Genomic DNA, 22,897 nt, shown 5'->3' with positions numbered 1-22,897 from the left:
GAGCTGGTTTTCCCTCTGGCGGTAGGGCAATCCGAGTCGTATTCCTGGGTGGAGGACAAACGCAATCCTTCATGTGGGCGAGCTCCAAAGCATAGAAAGTTAAATTTAAATTTTATATTGATGTATTTTTCAAGCGCTGGCAGCTATGTGCTACCTTAGATGATCGGCGACTATGATGACATGGTCAAGTGCTAATACTGTCCAAATTTAAAGACACAGACTGTGTCCAATTTTCTTCACTATTCACTAAATAGAGCACTACAAAGTTATTTCTTCCATTCCTTCATTAACAGATGATCAGATTGGCCATTTACATCCAATTTCTTTTTGTATTTATGACCATCCCAGTTCACTTCACGGCAGAACTATATAATGCAAACAAATGAAGACGTTTAAATCTTCACAATGCAATTAAAAACAAAACCACCAACAGCAGCTCTGACAGAAAACCTCACAGCTCCAATTTAGTTTTTTTTCCCCCATTTCAGCTCCTATTATGCTCTTTCTAAACAGACTTGTTTAAAAGTATATCACGACAAAACTTAGTAAATCATTTTAAGTGTTAGAGGCTTTTATAATCACGCTCACCAACAAGAGGAAATGTGTTTATCTGTATTATTGGATCTGGATGATTTTACTTCACAAACAACTTGGAAAACTTGAAGGCAGATATCTAATCTGATTGGCCTTCGACCTTCACATAAACAGTGCATGACAGCTCTTTGTGTAATTCATTGATAAACAACTCTGTATTGATCCTGCTGGCCTCATTAAGGGCAACACATAAGTGCTTCAGTACTGATAAGGCAGTAAAAAAAGACTCGGCTTTGTCATCAGACGAGTCTGGCCGGCACTCAATGGTACAGTGGTTTAAGCAACCCCTTTCAGAGAGTTTCTCTAATTTGCTAAATGTCAATGGTGATTGAGGCTTTCCCCTCAAATCAATGCAAAAGGAACATGCTGGCGTTTCAGGAAGCACTTGAAATCCCAAAGGCTTTTTGCATCCAAACACAGTAATCCTGTCAACTGTCAACTCGTTTTTTTCCTAATGCTCCAGCTGCTGAGGCACAGTTTACTTTTCATGCTCCAGAGAAGAGACACTCAAAAGCTCATGCACCGTGCACACACTGCTGCATAAGCAGCAACAGAGCCAGAAGAAAGAATAAATAGTTAACGAACATGACCTCCCTGCTAACGGCTCCGAAATTAAGTTAGAGCCTCTGAATTTTGGCTCTTTCATTTTCAGATTGAGAATCAACAGGTATTTTAGTTTAACCTGCTCCAGGCTGATGCTGCACTCTATTAATTTAGGGTTTCTGCTCCACTGCTGGCTGGTATAAAGGTTATATATTACAGCCTGTTGTTTGAAAATGTTCTGATGCAACCTGAAGCCATGCTGCAATAACACAACTCAAGGACAAGGAATGAATCCCTGTGGCCCTTTATTTTGTATTCTGTGAAGAAGAAGCACACAGCACCCCGACCTCTCTCAGTCAGAAATACAAACACACCCACACGCAATGACAAAGGTGCACGCCAACGAAGGGTGCCGGCTTATTTTGGGAGGGAGGAACGAAGCTGTCTTAGTCAAATGCCATTTTTGTCATATTTGTAACATCCTCCAGTCCGAACAGAAAATCTTCAAATTTTCCATATTTAGAGCTAAAATTAAAAAGATTTCTACTGCTTTTCACAAGAACAAAATCCTCTATTTTCAGTACTTTGAACTATTTGTTGGACTGTTTTATTCATCAGTTCCATAAATTCTAAACTTTTTATTATTTAAATGCATAAATACTTAATAAGAGCATTCCTTCTTTAAGAACTAAAACAGTAAAAATATCAAACAGAATTACTCTAACTTGTCTACAGGGCTTTGCTTTCCTACTTAAAATAAAAAAACACACCTAAAGTCCCTCTTGGATCATCTTTGATCTGTTTTAAAAATTGGTCTTTTAATTATGATTATGCAATTTTTAGTCTAAATCAAAAAAAAATTTCAAGGACATTCTGCAGAGCGGCAGAAGCTAAATAGATATCTCACCTCTTATTTGTGGGCGGGGCAGTTAAGTAAGCCCGCCCCCACTTCCCCGTCATCCATCTGTTCACAACAAGGGTGAGTAAACGTTTTAACTCGTGGACAAAAAAGGGTTCTATGACTGACGGAACAGTCGGACCAGGAGCAGATGTGTGGAGTGTTTTGGTAATCTGCCTCATGAGAGAAAGAAATGACATGGAATCTGGACTCTTGAATTTGGATTCAACATTTACATGCTTGAAAACAGAACATTTCAGGGTTTTTAATTTCAAAACCATCACTTTAATGCCAATTGCACCAATAGGTTGATGTCCCTAAAGGAAAACATGATCTTAAAGAAATGCTGCGTTCATGTGCTGTTGGAATAATCGGGAAAAAAAAACAAAAAAACATCTGACTAACAAAAAAACACAGATGAACGTTGGACAACACTTCCAATTTCTGCACCAAAAAAGAGGGTTAAATGTAATCTATAAAAAGAAATCACAATCACAGTGAAATAAAACATTGATAATGGGTTCAATGTATTCCAGTTTGTGGGGCCAGATTAAATAGTTTAACGGGTCACATATGGCTGCCGGGCCATAGTTTGCCCACCTCTAGTTTACGGCCTAACATTACTGGTGCAACAAAAATACTGGAGCTATCCAGCTGCACAGTTTTGAACCAGATGCCAGTTTGGACAACGAAAACAAAGTCGTATATTGATCTATTAAAAATGTAATTAAAAAATTGCAGTTATTTGCACAATTATGTATTCATTTCTGTACCTATTTTTTTTCACTGATATTTGATGAGCTATAATTCATGAAAATATTTGATTTGGGTTTTTTGGGGGTTTTTTTGAGCTGCTATTATGAGTGAATTTATTGCAATACAATAAATTCCTCTTCAGTTCAATGGAGCGGAGCAGGGAGCTTGTAGCCCGCCAACTGTACCACTTATGTCTCTGCTAGCTTTTTATTCAATCTACATTTTTTCATCTGTTTCTGATTTACACCCATTTGAATAAAGAAATTCTCCTAAGTGCAATTATTTGTTCAATTTTCTTTAAATATATGTCCTCCATTATGAGAAAAATGCCATAAAAACATGTTAAAAACACCAAAAACACAATTTTCATTAGAGCGGGTCTTTAAATCAAAACAATGGTTGTTTTGTGAGAATTTTCACTTTGATTTTTAGTCACTAATTTTAGAGAAAAATATCTTTCTTTTAACATTACACTCTTACAAATGCCAACAAAAGAAATCTAAGCATCTATTTACTGCTGAAGCCACTGTGATGAGGTGACTCTATAACTCCAGAGAAAACTAACTTAAAGTTTGCAGAGGGAACACAGTATGTGTTTTTTCTCTCTCTTTTGCAGCTGCCTTGTGGCTTGTCTGTCTTTCTTTCTTTTTCCTTTTTTTTTTTTGGTGGCCTCTAGAGGCATGCCTGGATTTGAACCTCACATAGGCCTGCAGTCTACGCACAGCCTCGTGCCATCAACCTCCAGGGACAGCTAGACAGCCTTGCGAGCATTGCAGCTCCTTTTTGCTTTTAAGTTTGAAACATGCTGCACAGGGCAAACTGTATTTTAAGTGCATTGTTGCTGAGGCTTCCTGCAGAAATGTGTCTGCAGTAAAAAGGCTATGAGACAGTGCTGTAATCCAGACCATGGGTGACTGATTATGTTTTAAAATAGAGCAGCAAAAACAGGAGGCCCCCTTAATTGGTGGGTCAGCGAGCGAACGCCAGACCATCTATTATAGGTTCTGTGATGATGATTAAGTAAGGCAAATGTCATGTTTGTTACGGGTTTACAGTAGTGCACTACCAGACACCCAGAACAGACTGTACCACACATGAGAAGCTGGACCGTACCAATTTGAGCAAAGGGGGAACTCAAATTGTCATTTTTTTTAATTATAAGTTACTTACATTCCAGTCCCCAGAAGTAATAAGGACCCTTTATTACTTATTATTATCTAATGTTGGAAAGGGTGTTTTATACATTTTACATTTCAAATGAAAAAATGAATAAATTGCTCTTTCACCCTAAAAATATAAGAACCTTAAGCTTTTTTTTTATTATTATTAAGCAGGTGCGTAATATAAGGGAAAATCATCAATGAAGCTGTTACTCTTTTCCATTGACATGTATTTTAGTAAAAAAAATGTTAGTACAAAGTAACAAAAATGAAATGACCAAGTACAAGATTATTTAAAACTAGCTAAAGGTTATTTCCACCAACTAGTTTTAGTAAGCATGATATTTGCTTAATATATATATATATATATATATATATATATATATATATATATATAAAATCTTATATTTATTAAATAATTACCCTTTTTTAAAAGTGATTTAACTCAGCAGCTAGCTTTAAATTGATACTGCAAAGTTTGCATCATATGCTTCTGATCTTGTTGTTAGCAGTTTATTTTATTATATTTATTTCTGTCACAAGGGAGCCATGGTGCAATGGTAGAGCGGCCAACCCATGATTGGAAGATTACAGGTTCAGTTTCAACTGCCCGTGTGTCAAAGTGACGCCATTCAGCTCCTCATGGTTAGAGATTAGCACCAGTGTTCTGCAGCAGAGCCGTAGATTGCAGAATGTTCTATATTCAGTAAAAAATTTTGTAACCCAACTTGTGAACAAAAGTTGAAGTGTACAATGTGTTTTTTGTAGATTTTTTGTGCACATTCTAGGTTTTTGCATTGTGTACAAATACTTTCAGCTGCTTTTTAATTTGCCTTTAACACTGTGAATGATCTACTTCTTCTTTTTTTATGCAGCCGGTGTTCTGTTGACACACACATTCACAGTTAACGTCTTAACTTGGCATACTTGAACACATATTAGAGCACGAAGGTGAAATTTCCACTGAAATACAACCAGTCCAACAAAAGAGTGCACTGAGAAGTGCTGCTCATGTGTGAACAAAAAGTCTGCAGCTCCTGACAATTCTAGACAAAGTTAAAAAAAGTGGAGCCACAGGAACACCGAAATTTAATTAAATCCTCTAAGGTTCATTCCTGTTGGATGTGTTGAAGCGTAAAATTGAGAAAATAAGAATCACTGGTCACATGTAAGCAACAAATTCCCCCAGAAGCACAAGACAGATAAGGGGCTGCTCATTTTTTTGTTATTAAAACTGGAAAGTGATCTTTAAATGACATTAAGTTAATATTTGTTATCATATCTATTCATTCACTGTTCACCCAGACATTCACTTTCTGTTTTAGACTCACTATATCTGGTAGACATTTGTGCAAACATTTACATTTAATTGATTTAAGAAAACTTAAAATTATTGTTAAGTAAATTGTATTTTTCTATGTTTCTGTTGCTGCTACTCTTGTTTTTAAAGGCTTGATTCTCTCTGACAGGAATTAGTGTTATTTACTTGAAGATTTCAAAGGAATCTGGGATTTCTGAGATATAAAAGTCAGAAGAAAGCGCAGAGAAAAATATCAATAGAATGCGCCTTTCAAAGCTCTTTACAAGCCCCTGAAAACAAAGCACTAAAAACAAACCTTAAACAACAAAAGATTAAAAAAAAAAAACAGTGCCAAGATAGACTTTCCTGATAGTAAGCCCTCTGTAGATAAAAGAAATGTAAAAGTTGGGCTGAACATTAACCCGCAGCATTTGGGGGGATTTCTGTGATTCTGAAAAATACGGTTAGTTTTCTGCCGAATCAACAGGAACTACTTTTTTCATTTTGGAGGAATAAGTAAGAGGAAGATCAGCAGCTATCAGAGACCTTGGCGTGCCTCTCCACTCATCCATATAAGAGGATCAGACGTAATGGGGTTTCCTCTTGCATGGCTCCTTCTGCTCTACAACGAAAGAGCATAAAAAGTTTTAACAAAGTGTTAAAGCCCCACTAAAATGTTCAGACTTTAAGTTAGCAGCGCTAAACATTTTATATCATGGCCTTTTGCCATTTTAAATGCAGGGCAATGACGTTGAGTTTCATAACCAGATAGGTTGCTTTATCAAACGAAGGTCCCAACGGAAACTAGAAATGGAAATAGCTAAAAAAAATGCATCCATGTTTTCATGAACATCTATTCATGACTTTTTTTTGTGGCGAAACATTAAAATGCATTAGCCTTCCAGGCATGTGGGAATAACTTCAATAATATATTTTTTCTTTTTAGTTTCACTTACTCTTTATATTTGAAGCACGGAGATAACATAACAGCCTCATGTCAACATAAAGATGAAAACTTGTTCCACTCTTGCTTTTTTTTTATTATTCTTATTATTTTTATTGCATCAGCTGCTCATATATGTGAACTCCCTCAATAGATTGAAATAGAGAAATGTTCTTCAAAAAATCATTTTCTTCTTTATCTTTCTCCCTCTTACATTCATTATTAAAAAAATAAACTATTTATTTTCCATTTCATTAAAAAAGAGCCAACACACGTCTGTACACATATGATTATACATGCTGTCTATGCATGCCTAATTGAATGCATTAACTGGTATCATTTCTCAACATTTCTCTAGCAAAACGAGGAAGAATTCCTTTGTAGACATAAATCAATGATGCCTCACCAGCATAGTCCGATATGTTCGAAGTCTGGCCTGGGAAACAGCAATACTCACCGATATCCAGCCAATTTGAAAGAGCAGGTGGGATTGACCTGTTCTTAAGTAAGTATTGATTGCTCGTATCCCTGTTTGTATAACTGCATACTTGAAGAAAACAAGCAATTTAGGGAGGTTCATGCTGTTCAGCGAGCCGTGGTCGCAAATCTGGGAGAGATGAGCGAGTCTGATTTTGAAAACATTTTTTTCAGCTCATGTGTGTTTGGTTTATTTTGAGTGTTATCACTAAAAGCGTGCTATTGTAACGTTTCCATGTAAATCCCCTTATGCATTCAGTCATGGAGTGAACTTCTGCTTCCCTATATCTGCTTAATTAAGTCAGATAGCACACATTTATTTCAAGGTCCACAGTTCTCTCTGCACAGGCTTCCCTTTTAATTATTTGCTGTTTTTTTTTTTTTTTCCCAGTGCAATTCCAGAGGCGGTAAATTATCAAACAACCTTATACAGCTCAGTTTGCACTATTCTAAAAAGGACTTCATGAATGTATTCTCTCATATTTTTAAGTATTTTTTGCTTATATTTTAGGGAAGAAAAACAAGGTAAAATAACGAAATATGTTATTTGTTAGCCTTAAAATGTTTATATCAAGTGAAAAGCAAAGAGAGGAAAGAATCCTGCTCTCTCCCTTGCAATATATTTTGCACAAATCCTTAGTTTATCCACATGTTCTGTACATTAAATATGTATTTTTCATAAATATTCTACATGTATATATCTAAGAAATGTATTGATAACAAACCTAAGGTCTGATGTGTCACAGCTTCTCATCTATATTTAGAACGTTCCAGCACCCTCGGTTTAACCCCAGGTCTGCCTTGCTTGCTTGAATGTTAGCTAAAAAAATGTGGGTTTATGTTTTTTTCACATGCTTTTTATCCATTTTTGTGTGCCTTCTTCAACAAAAAAAAAATAACCTGAGCACGAGTAAGACGGCCCAAATGAGAACAAGTCTAAGTTTCACTCAGTTTGGAGATTAAAGATGACTTCTGCTGATCAAGCTTGGCTTTGTTAGGGAGGCAGGGGGCATTTAGTTTACAAAAAAAAGAGAAAAAAAATCACCATAAAACAGAAAGCAGGACAGCTATAATATGTCATTTATCTTCCAGAAGTTTTCACCTAAAACTGAAATCCAGTTTATTGCAGGGCCCTTCACGGGCAAAAGCTTTTGATTCATATTTTAATCTCTTCTCAAACTCAACACTCAAGATAGAAAAGTTATGATCGGCTGGGTCGATCACTTATTGAAATCATCCATTTTCAGAAAATGGTTTTAATTTCCACCCACAGGAGAACTTATAGGAAGAAAAAAAAGTCCTATTTTTCTGTCTTTCTATTTTATTCAATTATTTTAAATGTCTTCTTACTTTGTGACAGTCACACCTGCCGTATAACAACTCACAGACTCGGCATTTCCATTATTATACTGATATATGTGTGTTGTTTCTAAGCTAATAAAATACGTTTCCATATAATCCGAGGTTCAGATGGGTTCTGTGAAGTTGCGCTGTACGAGAATCAGGTGCATTACAGCCTGAAAAGCAGCCAATTAGTAAGTGATGGAAAGAAAAAGCTGAAACCACTGGTGTGGTTCATTAAATTTTTGCTAGACAGTGGTGTTTCTGCTCTCTTAGCTGTGGTAATAAGGCAATTTCCAGGCTTGTGTGTTTGTGCATGTGTGCGTGTTTCAAAAACAATGAATACTCGACATGCAAACAGTGTGTTATTGCATACGGCTGAAAAGAGGGAGGAGAGACGTAACTAATTGACTTTGGCGGCGGCATCGGAAAACTAGACCTCTGATATTTGGTGTCACTGTCAGGGCAACACACAAACCATCCTTCACATTTCTTGGGTGTCCGTCTCTTTTCCGGCCTGGTTGAGGAGATCACCCTGCGAGGCTTCCGTCTATTTCAAATCAGTCACGGCAATGATTGTGTGAAAAAAGGAGAGCCGACCGGAGCCTGTCACTGCCACGAGGGTATAGGATGTCAATTCCCGACATGGACAGCTATTCCAAGAGGGGGACTCCCCTCAGATAGGAGAACAAGATGGAGTTCTTTTGGATTCAATACAAAGTTTTTCCTCCACCTTTGGGAGAATGGATGTGACACAAAATAGCAGACTGCACTCCCCTAATGTAAATGCCTTTGGGTTAAAAATCAATTTTCAGATCTATTGAAAAGGCCAAGACGCACAAATGCCCCCGAGTTTGTCAGGTCTTCTCAAATGCTGTGTTATTTCCCTCCTAATATTGAAGAGTGGACAGTTAGGATCAGGAAGAAATCTCAAAGGTGCAAAACATCATATCTCCTGATAACAATTCAGAAGTTTGGGGGATTGATTTTCTGCTCCCCCCATGCAGCATCGTTGCTTCTCATTTCAAAAACAGCATGAAGGGCACCAAAATAAAAACATCTTAGCAGCAAATCTGCCTCTCCATGACAACAGTATCGATCAGCCCCTCATGGTTCCTCAGAAAAATCTATCCCACATGCCAATTTCCCAGCATTAATAGTTCAGCCTCCACTCATGTCTTACATTATCTTAAGAATTTGGGCGATGAGAACTGTAATCCTTATTTAGCCGCCTTGATGCTTCATTTATCACAGGGGTGAGAGATCATGTGACCTATTGATATTTGCCGAGAAAGATGTGGGAATGAGGCGAGGAGGGTACCTCAGGGAAACGCTGTCAGCTGGCCTGAAGCATAATGAATCCTTAATTAGTTATAGTGCATATGAGAAATTCAAAATTAACAAAAGAAGGACGAACCTGCAAACCTTTAAAGACCGACTCCAATGAAAGTCATGTTTTTGGTGTTTTTAACATGTTATTGTAGCATTTTTTTCTCATGATGGAGGACATATATAAAATCATTTAAGATTAAAACTTTGTTTCTGAGTATTCACATCTGGCTCATAACTGTGCAGCTGGATATCCCTGATATTGCTCGCCATTTAAATTCACAATGCTAATTTTAGCTGGGGCTTGTGAGGTGCTATAAGCTAGCAGGAGAGTGTAAACAAAGGCATGATGGGAAATTAGGGGAGTCTAACATTTCTAATGAGCTTTTTTCGCTCTGCAGAAAATGTTTCCTAAAAACAGCATTTGATTTTGGATAAGAACTGCATAATCATAATTAAAAGGAACAATTATACAATAGAAAATATAATAGTTTTTTTACCCAAATTCGAGCTAAGCTAATGTATATATATAAAATCTTCTCTAGAGTTGAAATTCTGCTTTTGGGTTTTAAAATGATGCAAACACACTTTTTTTTAAGGTTTTTACCTATTTGAAAATGTGCCTAATTTGGCTTTCCTCATCTCTCTCCTGGCACTATTAGGGTATTTTTGAATTTGAATTGCATTATAAGACTTCTTTGACCTTACATTTAGCTTGGCTCTCTCAGCAATAACAGCACCGGCACCCTTTAGAGCAAAAATAATGCTGAGGTGCAAAACACAAAACAAAAAAAACAAAAACAATTCAAAGAAGGACAGCGTCTCCCTTCTCTCTGGTGTGCAGATTTGATTGTGGTGATTCAATCTAGCTTTCTGGCAACTCTTTGGGGAAATGAGATGAAATTCAGTGTGATGGATGAAGCTGTATGACAACTGCTGTCACTCCACAGATTCCTCAAGCTTGATTACAACGCCTCAGCTTCATCGCCACATTGCGCATGAACTACACCTACACTCTGACAGCTTGACACTTGCCGACGCGCAGACCCAACTGGTGAGAGGAGAAAGAGAGCAAGGAGAATTAGGGACTGATCTCTCTTGCCTCCAGCCTTCTCGGTTTCAGAAAGAAATGCATACTAGTTAGCGTTGCCCACAGCTCCCACCGAAGAAGAAGAAGTCTCAATTCCTTTAAATTTTGCATCAAAATGAGTGTAAAGAAGCTTCAAAGCTTCGAGTTTTAAAAGTGTAAAAGGCAAGTCGAAAGCCAAGGCTTACAGTGGTGGTGAGGACCATCAGTCTGTCGAGCCGCAAAACCCTGGAGGTCCAATATAAAACAGTGAATCAATAAATAAAAGTAGTGCATGCAAATGTGAACAAATAAAGAGGATGAAAGGGGACTAAAAGGTTGTTAAGTTGATGGAGATGCATTTAAGGAGATACTTGTATTGTTTGTCAAAATGCTCTGGCACAAACTAGGCTGCGGCGTGTACTTTGAGACCAATAATCGTTAGAATAAACGACAAAACTGAGCAGAATTCTGCACATTTGTAAAACATCCACGAGCTACTTCAAGTAATTAGCTATTTTGCTAAGGAAATGTGTTTTAAATATTTAATCAGCTGTATTGGTGCCCCGCTGCTGCTTCCCATACCACTGCAGCAGCAGCAGAGGGCCAACATCAACTGACTCTCAGTCGACAAGGAACCAGGATGTGGTCCCACAAACCCACGCTTAGTCATTTTTAAAATTCATTTCATTTACTTGCAGCCATGCAAGTCAATTAGACTGCAAACAGTTTGAAGCATTCTGAGGAGAGGCCCCCTGCAGATGAAGCAAACTATCTCAAGCATAAATCAAGCCTTTCAGGTTGCAAACAATTTCTAACAACGCCTGCAGTCTGGCCATGTCAGAGGAAGAGGCTCATACAATCATGTGCAATCACATGAAATAGGCCTGTTATTCTCAGGAGGAGGTTGTTGAGTTTGGGTGTGATTGTGCCAGGCTGTCAATGCCCACTCATCCAGACTCCGGAGTGAGACTGAAACAGACGGGAACTGTTCTTTCAGCACCACCGGGGACATGCAACAGCACACTCAGCTGTCACAGCATCCGCACTGTCTGTGGAGCGGATTGGGAAAGCAACCCGGCTCCCATCACCTGCCTTTTGTGCCCGCGCGTTTTAAAGTCAATTAACACATCAAAGCTGATACTATCACTGGAAACTGACATCTCACGTTCACAGGGTGAAGGATGCTGCCATAGATAGTTTGGAATGACTGACTTTCCTGCCTGGGCGGGGAGAGGAAGTGGATGAATCATAAATTAGGAAAATGCGTAATTTGTGTGCAGACTTGCCTGGAAAAGGCGCAGGATATTGGCCACCATAATCGATACTGAACTCGCAGAGGCTCCGATGACCCCCACCACTTTCTCAGGCTTGACAAACACCGGGGGCTCCCCATTAGTGCACTTCACGTCAGAGGTGTCCTTGGTGATCAGGGCTTGCACGAAAGTTAAAGACTGCTCCAGAGCGAATGTATCCCTCGAACATGTGTCCAGCACCCGCGCGCCTAAGGTGATGTTGGGTAAGAGTTGCTCGTCCTGGTTGATTTGGTCCAAAGCGTACATCATGGCCTCCAACCGCTGGATTCCGTTCTCCTTCTTGAGGTCCCCGCACGGCGTCCCGTCCACCCCTCTGGAGTGCACCGGGAAGAGTCCTCCGAGGGTCAGGTGGCCCTGAGTCCGAATTGAATGGGGCCCATACGTCTCCTGGGGGAGTGCAAGATCTAGAACAGCACTCACGAAGCAGAGCGCCCTCCATACAGGTCTCAGGTTCGTGCGTAAACCTGCTCGAGCCATAGTCAACTTTTAGGATCCGCTCGTGCGTAAAAACCGAACAAAACAAAGAAGGGGGGAAAAAAGGTGGGAAGTTTATTTCTGCGACTCCATCATTCTCACCAGGGAGGAGATTCAACAAGCTGGAGTGAAGAAGCGAGAAGGGGGCAAACTGCGCCCATCCTTCTGCATCCAGGAGCGAGCGGCGCAGCTTGTTGAACAGTGCAGCCCCGCATCCAATGCAAAACCATCAACATTCGGCGAATTCACCCCGCAGAAAAACTTCCCCGATTGTGTCCATTTGTGCTGAATCCGACGGGAAGGAGCGCCGCATGACCGCCGCAGAAACGAGCGCGTTTCCTCACACCTTCAACTCGCAATTAACGCCAAAAGAAAAAAGAAGGCGAAGGCAGCGCCGAAGACATCCTCCCTCAGAAGCAACACTTCGCGTTTCAGACCCGCAGAAGTGGGTGACATTCTTTTTGGTCGGAAGAACTCCGCGGAAGCGCAGAGATGTCTCGTTCGGCTGTTGTGTCTGCCTCCCAGGGGCGCATAATCATCCCTCCAGTCTCCAAAGAGAGGGGGAGCGAGCGAGGGAGAGGGGAAGGGAGAGGGGAAGGCGATTAATGCGAGCGCAAATGTGCAATCACTGAGCAGAGGGCTGAAAAAAAACAGGGCTAATTAAATCCAGGGCTCTTTCTCCGTCTTCGTGTGTAAAGAGAAGTGAATGAGTCACAGCTCCGCGCGCGCCACGGTCCCTTCTCCATGCGAGACTTCATTCAGCTGGCAGAGGTGGGGGTGAGACTTTATGGTGGGGTGTCCGGGAAGTTGGCGCTCAGAGGGTTCAGACATGACAGACAGCAGCTGAAACACAGCACTTTCACAGTCACGAGGAGACAATCAGTTCATCTTTGCGCGCGCTGGATCTCCGCCTTATAATCTTTCTGCCCCCCCCCCCCTCCACCCATCCATCCTCTCATTTCTTTCTCCCACAACACTTCAACGACCCTTTTTTTATAGTGTTGACCGAGAGGAGCTGCACCCAAGAACCTCCAGAAAACCGCCTTTCCTGAAATAGTTTTGGGATTCATTACTGATGCACCTTTAAAAAAGGGGGGGTAGACACGTTTGGAGGGGTCCAAGCTGGTCTCCCAGGCAACCCTTCTTCCCTGGTTCTTGAGCACCAGCCACACACACAAACACACACGCACCTGTATAGGTTCAGTTTGTGTGAACAGTCCCAATTCCAAACAAAGATGATGCAGTTTGATGGAAGATGAAAAAATCAAATTTAGCCTGCTCCACTATGGGGTGCTGGTTAAATATTGGGGGGAAAGAGATGAGAGTTTGGGGTGTCATATTCCTTGAAGCCCCTAAACAGCTATGTAATTATTACATAAGTTAATCTATCCATTCATCCTTTATTCATTTGAAATGTCTCATACGTTTTATGTTGAATGGTCTTCCCAACACTGCAGGGCTCAGTTTTTTTATGTCTTTCTTTGTCCATCCTAACATTTTTTGGTATTTTATCTTTATTTTCTTGTATGTTTTTATATGGTAATTTGTGGATTTTTAGCAAACTATCACAATATAGTCCCAGTATTTGTCTACTACTGCTTTTGCTTTAAATGAATTTAGCTTATTGAATTTTTATCAAACTAACAAGTCCAGTTTAACATTTGAATAGCTAAGAAATACAAAGAAATCCAGCAAAGAAAAGCAAAGAAACACATCCTATTTTCACCTCAATTGAATTCCCATTTCTGGGCGTGCAGGAGGAAGTGCAGACGCAGGAGAGACAGAACCCAATTTCAAACAGGAAGGAAGGAAATTAGGAGGAGGGGTGTGTGATAAAAATCTTTACATAAATTAGGTTCCCCAGTTAGTTCTTGAGCTGTACTTAAGGGTGCATCAGCGACAGTAATGGGACAGGTAACGTGCATTTTCTCTCCAACAACAAACTATGTGATTTGTGTAGAAGCTCTTTAAGTCAAAGGCTCCCTGCGAGCTGAAAGAGTGCTCGCTTTAAAGCAGCTCTGCCTTCCCAGCGCTGAGAGGACCTCATGCTGACATACACAATAACCACACAAAAGAACAGATAATGAAGGAAGGAAGGAAGCTTCACTTTTTGAATAACAAAATAAAACCACTTTAAATTTGATTTATTCACATCATTGTTTAAAAAGAAAAATAACAGATATTTTTTTTATTCTCCAAGGCAATAATTAAAAAAATATTTTGTGTTTTTATGCAGAATAAAGCTGATTAAAGAATTATAATAATGTGTTTTAAAGTCTGCTAATGATGTAATGATCACTGGGGACAAATAGATGGTAATTAATCATTTGTTAAGTCTATAATTTTGGCATAACTTTGGAAAGAAACTACTTTTGAATCAACTATTGTTTGTGTAAAAGTGATTTAGTGGCCAGTATGCATAAATACTTTGTTTATCCAAAATAAATTTCAAATTTAAAGCCTTAAGCAAAGCCGAGTTGATGTTATTTTTAATATTTATGACTCCCTCAGCTATTGTGTGCACACTATTAAGACCTCAAACAGGAATTTACTTGGCAATATAATGAAAAAAGCAAAATATCACATCATAAAATTGAGAAACTAGTTGTTAATAAAAATGTTTGTTAGCCTGCAGCACATTACAAAAAAATGCACAATAAACACAGTTGCTGCGTCATTTCTCTCAGCAACATAAAACATCATCTGGATGACAACCGCAACACAGTTTTTTCTTCTACATATTGCATCCAGTTCAACATTTATTAATCCTGATGGGAAATATAATGAAAGGATGGCGACAGGAACAAGCAGCCAGTCACGACAAAGAGTAATTACAAGGAGTCAACATAAGTTATTGCTGTGGACAGGAATGACATATGGTACCAGGTTTTGTTGCATCCAAACATCTCACAAACTTTATAAATGATGTGGCATATTTTAGTTTTACTTTACTGCCATTAAATATAGATGTTCCATAATCCTTTCACAGCTTTGAGCAGCCTTTTTAGCTTTACTGACTGGAGACCCAATAAAGGGCCACATAAAAATGTTGTCACAAACCTTATTAAAGATTTACAGTACCTTGTTGCCAAAACCGAAATATTCAAGCTTTCTCCAAAAGTGCATCTATCCCTGTTGAGAGTAAAATTACTCAGTTGTAACCTAGAGGGCCTAAAAAAAAAATGAAATGAAAAGAAAATTTTCTACCAGGAATTTCCTTTTGTTATGTTGAGAATAAACTTGGCCCATAGTGACCTCATCTGTAAGTAATTACTACTTTAACCACTCGTTCCTGTAAAGCCAAAAGGACCAGGATAAATGGTTGGACGGATGGCTCCAGAATTGATAAGGAAACAGAAGGACCTCCCTAATGAGAATTATCAGAAAATGTATGGCTCCCTCGGTTTCTCCGGGAGGATTTGCCAGCAACAAATGTTTTTGTTATTGCAGCAAGAGAGGTTGTGCAATGTGATCAGACACATCCTCTAGACCAGGGGTCTGCAACCTTCAATACTTAAAGAGCCATTCGAGTCGTAAACCCAGTCGTAGGACCAAGAAGTCTTCACTCCCCCTTTAGAAAATAAGATACCGATTTATATTTATGTTTTTGCTATCAATATTACACATTTAAATAAACTACTGTCTTTTTTTAAATAAAACACAAGCATAAAGAGAAAATACCTTTTTTTTAACAAACACGAAATAGTTTATAACTTTTGACAGAGCTGTACATGATTTCCTTTCAAAATAAAAGACATTACACACCATAGGATCAAGTCAATCCATCAAATGCATTAGGATGTTCTTATTTATAGACTGAGTTGACTGCATTTGAAATACTGAGAAAATTGTCTGGCTTTATTCTGCATAAATAGACTTTCTTGTTTAAGATTTCTTTTTTTTCCCCCCAACATCCCTTTCTGTAACTATTGTTTTATTTCTCATCCTAGTCCCTGTTAACCCAGAGGCATATATGTTGTCCTCCACCCATCCAACTAAAAAAATGATGTTCAGTCTATTCCTGGTTTTCTCTCTGTGCTCGTCTCCGTCTAATCGCCTCCTTAGTTTCACAAATTGAACTCTGTCAGATGTAGATAGTAGTGGAAACGTGCTGCTTGAGGTTCCCGTAAAGCAATGCTGACTGAATAGTTAATCGCACAGGTCAAATCAAAGAGCATGAACATCACAGTGCAGCTCGTATGACCAGATCAGATCTGAAGCAGCCAGAGGATAGCATTCTCAACTCCATGGACCGCACCCAAACTTAACCCTCAGAGGATCTAAGAAGCTTTCCCTGTATCTATGTTGAATAGTCAGGACAGATAGATGAAATATTTGTACTTTTTAGAACAAGGCATGTCCTCATACGGCACTAGAATTCTCGCATGACTAAAACTGAAGTTGAAGCTGCATGATGTGGTCAATATGTATAGAGAACATGCATCAAAGATAAAATAAAAAGTGGAAAACACAGGGGGCTGCACAGCTGAGCAGCACTCTCACCTCACAGTAAAATGGCTCTGGTTTGAATCCCGGCTGGGACCGTTCTGTGTGCAGTTTGTATGTTCTCCCCGTTTATGTGTGGGTTTTCTCCTGCTTCCTCCCACAGTCCAAAAACTTGCTTCATATAGTAATGGGTTAGTCTAAAGTGAACCTAGGTGTGCATGTGTGAGTGTATATGGGAGTGATTAGTATCAGTCTGTTCTTTACGTTCTTTACGTGTTGCACACAAACTTGGTAGTATTGGGAATATGCTAACGTGGCTAACGCTTCTAACATGGCTAAAGTGTAGCATTACACATAAGTTCTAGAGTTACTGTAAATACAGTTAAAGCCTGACTGACTTACAGATCTATTTCTGTCTCTTCCATCTCACTTAATGAGCATTGTAGTTTGATATTCTTTATATATACCATAAGTTCAAATATGGACCATTCATTGACGGTGCACCTCGTAGTGCGGGATTTTTTATATTTTAAAAGTGTGATAAAAATATGTATTCTTATTTTCTTGACTTCCATCATTTTTTTATCAATCCCCTCTTTGAGGATTACTATTGTCCTCTTCATCACCAATATCACAATATTCATATAGGGCTGTACTCGGCGCTGTCACTGTCTCCTTCAAAAAATAAAAATAAAAAACAGCCAAAGGAAAACAGTCTCTCAACAGTAGATTGGGGTGTTGATGAATCTTTATGGTAAACAGATGGCTCCCCAGTCTGTGGTCTCCAAGTACCCCTTCAGAGTGTCTTTGGCTTCTCTAACCACCTTCGTGATTTAGGAGAGAGACAGACAGACAGACATTATGAATAATGTTTATGATGATTAGTTGACCATGAACATTATTTAAGATGCTGCAAGACAGAGTCCTTGATCACCCCCACCAAAGTATTTCTTATGTTTTACCATATATTTAGCTTTCTTACACAAAAAAAAAATCACTTTTGTAATTTATGTCATAAACTTTAATAGATTTTCCTTAAAGTCCTGGTGATTTTATCTATTTTTATTATTTTACTAAAATGACACTTAAAGACTTGCATAACGTTCATAATGGGTCTATATTCTTATGATTATTTACATGTGACAGGCAACAAAATCCAGGCATCCATTTAACAGATGTCTTTAAACTCAAGTGTTTGACTAACACATTAACCAGTTTATCCTTAAAGAAACAAAGCATATCTAATGAGTTCATCTGATATACATTCTTAAATATTATACTTCACATATTAAACTTGTGACATACTGCATAGCCTCTTAAAACACCACACAAATCATTATTTTTTGTTTAGTTAATTTGTTTTTGCTTTGCCAGACAGTTAGAGATGAGTTTATAGAATGTGTCTGTGAAGTTACTTCATCATTAGGTACGGAGGATCCACTGGAATTTAGTTTTCTATAAAAATAATGACTACACCAAAAAAAAAAATCATACCATTTTGTGAACTTGCTCATTTCATTACTTTCTGTTAAATTAAAAGATTAGAAAGGGTGATGTAGCTGTAATTGTAACTTGTCCCATTGACATAACCAGGCTTAAATGGGCAAATTACTAAATAATTAAATTCAATAGACTCTCATTTAAGACTAATTCTGCCTTGTAGAGTATTTAACTCAATTAGCCACATGGATATTCTTTTACAGTACAAATCACATGTCAAACACCAAGCACCATGAGGTGGTTTGTAGTGCAGAAAGTGTACACATGCATGTATATGAGATACTCTAAAAATACATTAAAGGTGAGTGAACTGCTGGGAGAAGACTGCTGAGAAAAGAAATCAGGGACATGAGAGAGGAGGGAGGCAGATGGCCACCTCCACTGTGAGCACCCCGAGACAGCCAGGCAGGCCAGGAAAAATGCAGCAACAGCTTCCACAAATGACACCCTGAGATAATGGTGTCACAACGCAAAACACTAATTTCACTGCTTCCACTGCAGTAAGAGCTTGACTCCCACTTACTCTGTCAATAGAAAGGTTACTTTTGAAAAATGGGGCCCTCACCATGATTTAATTCACTGACTAACCCCAGGAAGCAGCGCCTGTCCCCCGGGATGCTGTGTGATTTAGACCAAGATTACACTTCAGTTTGGATCTTCTCTCCTGCTCCCTCCTCACTTTCTTACATGGGAGAAGTCACGTGTGCGCTCACAAACTCAGACAAATTCTATTTCGATTTCATCAGGGGGGTAAAAGAGGAGGAAACTTTCAGAGAGCTGAGATTTTATCTGAGTTTTTATTTTCACACATCCAAGCGAACATTTAAATAGCTCAGGATTCCCAGTGCTGTGGAGACACTGAAGCAGATAAATGGCTGTTTTCTAGCAGAATCAAAGCTTTTGTGCCAATCAATCGCATGTTCGTTTCATGCTGTCTCTTTTAAATCAATTACCGGGCTGGCATTGTGTGCTCCTCTAAAGGACGAGCGAAGGAACAATAAAAAGTCAACCATCAGTACAAGAGGCAATAAGGTTTCCTTTTGGGCTGACACTGTGCACAATGGGCTCTGTCTGTCAAATTAATTAACCCAGAACCCTGTTTAATTTCCAGACCAAATAAAAGGCTGGTTGTATCCACAGGAAACAAATAATTCCAGAGCAGGAGGTAATTGGATGTCGAGGTGATTTGTTCAAAAGCATGCAGGCCACCATTCTGTCAGGAGTCATGCATAATCTGTTAGGGGTGAGGAGTTAGTGTAAGATCAATGTAGAGACAACGTGAGATTAGTGATATCAAGGTCACTGAGCGGATACCATCTGGTCTGGAATAATAAGTTGAGGCTGTTTAGGATTTTCTTCCAAACTATGAAAAGAACCCGCGTGAGACAGACAAATTCTGCATCCAAAAACACATTTCTTCCTCTTCTGCTGTTTATGTCAAAGACAAAGCAGAATGCACTGCAGCTATGACGATAGATTCTCCACACTCTCAGTAACGACTCTAATCCATCTGTCATACCTTCTCTCTTGTAATTATGTCTCAGGGAAGCTGCTGCTGCGAACTCAGAACCCATTCACGTTCTGAAACGTGAAAGACAGATAATACACAAGTGACCACGGGAATGCATAAATGCAGCCTGTATCATGGCAACAAGAGGAGTTTTTCTCTAGACCAACTTCAATATGCACATAGGAAACATGTTTAAATGTTGCTCAAACGTGACAAACAAAAAGTTGAAAAGGTAAAAATGATCAAAATGAGAAAATTTAGATTTTTTTATGTATATTTTAGGTGGAATAAGCTCCTGTGTCTCAAATAGAAAATTCTTTAATGATTTGTCCTGATAAGATCAGGTGATTCAACATCCACGGTGCATGACAATGCAAGTGTTTACAGATGTGGGGTGGATGGATACAGGACGTGTCTCATTGCCAGTAAGCAGAGATGTGCCTTTTTAAGTGACTACGTTGGTTGATCAGAAACAATACTTACAAGGGTAAAACACTTGTATTTGTATGTAAATAAGAGGAATTCAAGTGGAGCAGTGAGGACACAAGGGGTAGAGATGAAGACAGTGAAGGACTATAAGTCCATAGCGTCAACAGTCCAGAGTGACAGAGAGTGTGAGAAGGAGGTGAAGATGTGTGTGTACGCAGGTTGGATGGAGAAGGTTGGAGACACCAGGAAAGAGGCCAAGAAGAAGAAGACCAAAGAGGAGAATCCTGACTTTGTCAAGGAGGACATGAGCGTGGTTGATACAGTAGACCAAAAAGTATTTATTCAGCCACCTATTGTGCAAGAATTAATTAGTAAATTATGGTTGAAAATAAATATTTGGTCAATTACAAAACTTAATCTCAATACTTTACTTCCCCTTTATTTGCTATGACAGCAGTCCTTTTTCTGCAAATCTTCACACAGTTTTCACCAACTGTTGCCGGTATTTTGGCCCATCCCTCCATACATATCTCCTCTAGAGCAGTGACGTTTTGGGGTTGTCGCTGGGCAACATGAACTTTCAACTCCCTCCAACGATTTGTTATGGATTGAGATCTGCAGACTGGCTAGGCCACTCTAGGACCTTGAAATGAGTCGTCCTGGTCAATTTACTGAAAAACAGCACCAAAGCATGATGCTTCCACTCCCATGCTTTACAGTAAGTATGGTGGTATCCTTTGTTACTTTGCTCCCAGCTCTCTGCAGGTCATTCACTGGGTCACTCCATGTTGTTCTGGGATTTTTGCTCATCGTTCTTGTGATCCTTTTGACCTCACGCGGTGATCTTGCGGGCAGCATCAGATCGAGGGAGATTATCAGAGGTCTTTTATGTCTTCCATTTCCTAATAATTGCTCCTACAGTTGATTTCTTCACACTAAACTGCTTACCTATTGCAGATTCATCCTTTCCAGCCTGGTGCAGATCAACTGTTTTGTTTCTGGTGTCCTTAGACAGCTCTTTGGTCTTGGCCATAGTGGAGTTTGGAGTGTGACTGTTTGAGGTTGTGGACAGGTGTCTTTTATTTAGATAATGAGTTCAAACAGGTGTCATTAATCCAGGTAACGAGTGGAGGACAGAGGATCCTGTTGCAGAAGAAGTTACAGGTCTGTGAGAACCAGAAATCTTTCTTATTTGTAGGTGAACAAATACCTATTTTCCACCATAATTTGCAAATAAATTCTGTAAAAATCCGACAATGTGATTTTCTATACTTTTTTCTAATTTTGTCTCTCATAGTTGGGGTATACCTAAATTTGCAGGCTTTTCTCATCTTTTTAAGTGGGAGAACATGGACAATAGCTGACTAAATACTTTTTTTCCGCACTGATTGAGTGAGAAGATAATGGGGTTACGTGAAGGAAAATAATTTGCTGTGGTAACCCTTAAGTGTGAAATATCATTTAGATTATGCCAAGCTGGAGGGGTCAGAAATAATAATGATAATAATTAACATTATTATTGATTGAAATGCTGCCATGCTCCTGTCCAAACCCTCTAAGAAAAAGTCAATGAATTCCAATTCATTAAATGTGCTAAATGTCAGAGGAGGAAACCAACCTCCAGCTTCACTGAAGGTAAAAGACTAAAACAAAAACCTTAGAGGCACAGCAAAAAGGCAAGATAAAAGAACTCCTAAATATTAAATGAAAGTTGGTTTCATGACTGTCTGATCCAAGCCTTTGTTATCCACCTTTTCAGTATTATCTTGGTTACAGGAAACTGAACTGATTCCTGACCAGCCAGTCCTCAACAGAGCAGCTCTTTGGACTTAAGCATCTAGTATTCACAAAGAACATAACCAGCAGCTTCATATACATGAGATGAGATCTCTGTCTTTATCAAGTGCATGTTTTTTTAATTTTGTAAACTGTATTTCTGGGGTTTAAATATGACAATGTAGTTAATTATAAGGTGCCTATTTAACAAAAAATTAAGCATATTGTTGAAGAAAGTTTACAGCTGATGTATTCACGTGTAAAAAAAGAAAAATTAAGTAGCACATTGGGTTTAGTTGAATTTATTTAAAAAGTTTGCTTGATGACGGCATAAAAAAATAGACTTAAAGGGTTCACCCAAAAATTTTAAAATCACTTTTTTTTATCAATATGGTAAAACTAAAGAAACCGCTTGTTTACCTTGAAACCAACAATATGATTGGTGCACTAGATTTGGCCTCTTGTTGGCAGCAGTATTTTGACACGTTTGTCTCACACTAAGAGCAGAGAGATCAGAGGGCAAAGGTTTGAAAGGTAAACAGCTGCAACTGAGAGAGAAGAGAGAGACACAAGATCTGTGGATGAAGAGTCAATTCAAGAGGATTTGAACACAAACGATCTGAATGCAAACAGGTTGATTTTGTATAAGTCAAAAGATTTTGACTGCAAGCAGATCCATGTCTTAATTTGTCTTAAAGTGTGTTCTCACGTTTTTAACAGTAGTAGTTTGGATCGATAAGGCGAGAAAAACATAAATTATACCTCTATAGCTCTAGACACATTATTTTGTACATTGGTGATAAAAGGAATGGAGCCTCTGGATAGTAGAACATAAACCAAGAAACTACCCAGAGGTAACACTTCAAGAAAAAGGGACTTGAAGGGAAACTTTGATCTTAGTTTGTGCAATATTCAATGAAATGATCTTTATGTGGCAAAGTGGATTTTGGTTAGGACTCAAAAGGAAAACAACGCCACCCCGGAATGCAGGGTCCGGGGAACCCAAAGGGAAGTCCTGATAAAGGACACGTAGATTTTT

At 38.9% G+C, this 22,897-nt stretch overlaps 1 protein-coding gene across 1 annotated transcript in view; it reads right to left on the bottom strand.

Moving 5' to 3' along the window:
* LOC112159110 (metabotropic glutamate receptor 7) overlaps nt 1–13,162 on the bottom strand; it is an 82,563-nt gene extending 69,401 nt beyond the window's left edge. Inside the window, exon 1 of the mRNA XM_024292972.2 lies at nt 11,697–13,162. Coding sequence (XP_024148740.1) covers nt 11,697–12,200 — 504 coding nt within the window. The 5' untranslated portion in view covers nt 12,201–13,162. The remainder of the gene's footprint in view (nt 1–11,696) is intronic.
* Between the last annotated feature and the right edge of the window lie 9,735 nt (nt 13,163–22,897).

This window comes from Oryzias melastigma, linkage group LG7 (genome assembly GCF_002922805.2).
Source record: "Oryzias melastigma strain HK-1 linkage group LG7, ASM292280v2, whole genome shotgun sequence".
NCBI lineage: Eukaryota > Metazoa > Chordata > Actinopteri > Beloniformes > Adrianichthyidae > Oryzias > Oryzias melastigma.
This window is presented reverse-complemented; position numbering and strand designations above follow the sequence as displayed.